Source organism: Lycium barbarum, chromosome 3 (assembly GCF_019175385.1).
Source record: "Lycium barbarum isolate Lr01 chromosome 3, ASM1917538v2, whole genome shotgun sequence".
Lineage (NCBI taxonomy): Eukaryota > Viridiplantae > Streptophyta > Magnoliopsida > Solanales > Solanaceae > Lycium > Lycium barbarum.
In genome coordinates, this window is record NC_083339.1 from 12,498,155 (window position 1) to 12,501,209 (window position 3,055).

The 3,055-nt window shown below is 38.7% G+C and overlaps 1 protein-coding gene across 1 annotated transcript; it reads left to right on the forward strand.

Annotated features, from left to right (window-relative positions):
• Positions 1-302: 302 nt before the first annotated feature.
• On the forward strand, positions 303-824 carry LOC132630314 (uncharacterized). Its single transcript, XM_060345904.1, has one exon. It carries the CDS (start codon positions 303-305, stop codon positions 822-824), a length of 522 nt encoding a protein of 173 aa, XP_060201887.1.
• Positions 825-3,055: the final 2,231 nt, after the last annotated feature.

A 3,055-nucleotide genomic window follows, 5' to 3' on the forward strand; every position in this document is an offset into this window, starting at 1 on the left:
TACACAGATGGCGGCAGGTGAACAAAGACAATCCTGGGCAGCGGAAGTTGAGGAACATCAGCAGAATAAGAGTAAGAAAACTGATACCAAAACAATATGGGACAGCTTTGATATCTCAAAATTGTCGAATGCTGGTTTTAAATTAGAGTATGTAGACCCAGATAATATTGGCGATCAATTAATTGGGGAAATAGAGGTGGAGGATATAAGCTCAGAAATTGAATATTGGCGAAATGCGGTGGTATGCTAGGTACTAAGATCTCACCCCCCCTTTTGCAGTATTGAAAGGCTACATCCAAATAATGTGGGGAAAGATTGGTATAAATAAGGTTGCGATGATGAAAAATGGAATTATATTAATAAGATTTGATAGTGAAGAAGGGAAAAATGAAGCTGTCCAAGCTGGGGTCTATCACTTTGACAACAAACCATTTATTGTCAAAGCATGGTCACCAGACATGGAATTTACTAGAGAGGAATTGCAATCAGTGCCAATCTGGATTAAATTGCCAGGATTGGATTTCAAATATTGGAGCCCTAGAGGATTAAGTAAAATAGGCAGTCTGATTAGGAAACCATTGATGGTGGACAAACAGACAGAAAGGAAGGTGAGACTCAACTTTGCAAGATTGTTAGTTGAAGTTAAAATTGGAGAAGAATTGCCAGATGAGGTCCTGTTTAGAAATGAAAAAAGGACTGTGGTAACGCAAAGAGTAACATATGATTGGAGACCTTCGATCTGTACTCATTGTCAAAATATGGACCTGAGAGTGACAGGTGTAGGAGGAACAAAAAGCAAAAACTGTAACAATGGTAGCACCTAGATAAGCCCCAGAGAAGAAGGATGTAACAGTAGATATGGTCCAACTTGCTGATAAATCAACTGAGGAACATACATAAGGAAGAAGATGTGCCTGTAACATAGAGGAATATAATAAGGGTATCTGGTGTCCATGAGGAGGGCACTGGGTTTCAACAACAAAGTAAACAAACCAAGCATCAGAATCAAAACAGGGGACAAAAGCATAAAGGTGATACAAACTATAGTATTGTTAGAGAGAAAGGTGTTAAGATTTCTAACACCGTCCAACCTTTGCAGGCAAATAAAAATGAGAAGCATCAGATGCATGTGGGAAGTACCTGGAAAGGGGGTGGTATTACAACTGTCCCAAGAGGGGATGGTTAATGCTATAAGTTGGAATGTGAGAGGCCTTAATGGCCTCTCAAAACAGAAGGAGGTAAAACTCCTTTGTGATGAGCTGAAGGTTGAAATGATTGGTCTGCTAGAGACTAAAACAAAAGTAAATAGAATAAAGTGGGTGGCTGAGAAGATGTTTGGGGGATGGGAGTATTATACAAACCATGCCTTACATTATAATGGGAGAATATGTATGTTGTGGAAAGGTGATACATACAAGGTGACTCAATGAAGTGAGAGTGCACAAGCAATAACCTGCCAGGTGGTGTACATACCTCTACAAGTACAGTATTTGGTAACTTTTGTTTATGCTTATAATACAAGAGAGTAAAGGAAAGAATTGTGGGAATATATTTGTCAAGTTCATGATAACAACACCTTGCCATGGATGATACTTGGTGACTTCAACTCTGTCATGCACAGTGAAGATAGAATAGGTGGCAATGTAGTGACAAGATGTGAGGTAGTAGACTTCCAATCCTGTTTGGATTACTGTAGCTTTACTGAGCTTCCAAGAAGTGGATGCAACTACACTTGGAATGACAAAGGGGAAGCAAACAGGATTTTCTCAAAACTAGACTGGGTGTTTGTAAATGGTGAATGGTTAGATAAAGTAGAGTGCTGTAAAGTGCAATTCCTCCCAGAGGGTATCAGTGACCATAGCCCTGCATATGTGACAACACTGCAAGCCAATACAAAAAAGAAGAAAGCTTTCAAATATTATAATGCATGGAGTACTCATAATGATTTTTAAAAGATTGTAGATATGGGGTGGCAAAAGCAAATAAAGAGGTGCAAGATGTATCAGTTGGTTAGGAAAATGAAAATGGTGAAGGCAGGGTTAAGGAAACTACACTCATCAGCTTTCAGTAATATAATGAATAAGGTAAAAATGGATAGAGCAAAGTTAATAGAAGTACAAATGCAGCTACACCTGAATCCATTGGATTGTGATCTCCAGAAGGCAGAACAAGAAATGGGAAGGAAATTCAAAAGGTCTAGTTATTTGGCTGAGATGATGCTAGAACAAAGAAGTAAAGCGACTTGGTTGAAACTGGGGGATGACAATACAAAGTATTTCCATGCAGTACTGAAGCAAAAGAAACTGAAGGAATCTGTCTACCAATTGAAAGATGAAAATCAACAAATGCAGCATGATCCGGAAGTCATTGCTGGTATTTTTGTTAAGTTCTACAAAAAAATGTTGGGTGAAACTAGTGGGACAAGACAGAAGGCATATACAGGTTTTTTAAGAAATGGGCATACACTGACTATAGATCAACAGGTTGGACTACTGAAGCCTTACACTAAGGAAGAAGTGAAGGAAGCACTATTTGGAATAAATATAAATAAAAGCCTAGGTCCTGATGGCTTTGGGAGTGGGCTCTTTAGAGATGCTTGGCCCATAATAGAAAAGGAGTTCACAGAAGCCATATTAGAAACTCTAAGCACTGGGAAGTTACTGCATCAGTTGAATGCTACAAACATATCCTTGATTCCAAAAGTGAAAAACCTAGAGATTGCAGATCATTTTAGACCCATTGCATGCTGCAATGTGATCTATAAATGCATATCGAAAATGTTGTGCAAAAGATTGAAACTGGTACTATCTACTTTGGTGAATAACACTCAAGCTGCTTTTGTGAGTGGAAGATCACTAGTTCACAATGTCCTTATTTGTCATGATCTCCTGAGGCATTATAATAGGAAAACTAATCCTAGATGCCTCATGAAAATTGACCTGAGAAAGGCATATGATATGGTTAAATGGGACTTCTTGGAAGAGATGATGCATGGGTTTGGCTTCCCCAGTAGATTTGTTGAGCTGATAATGTTGTGTGTGACAACCACCAAGTT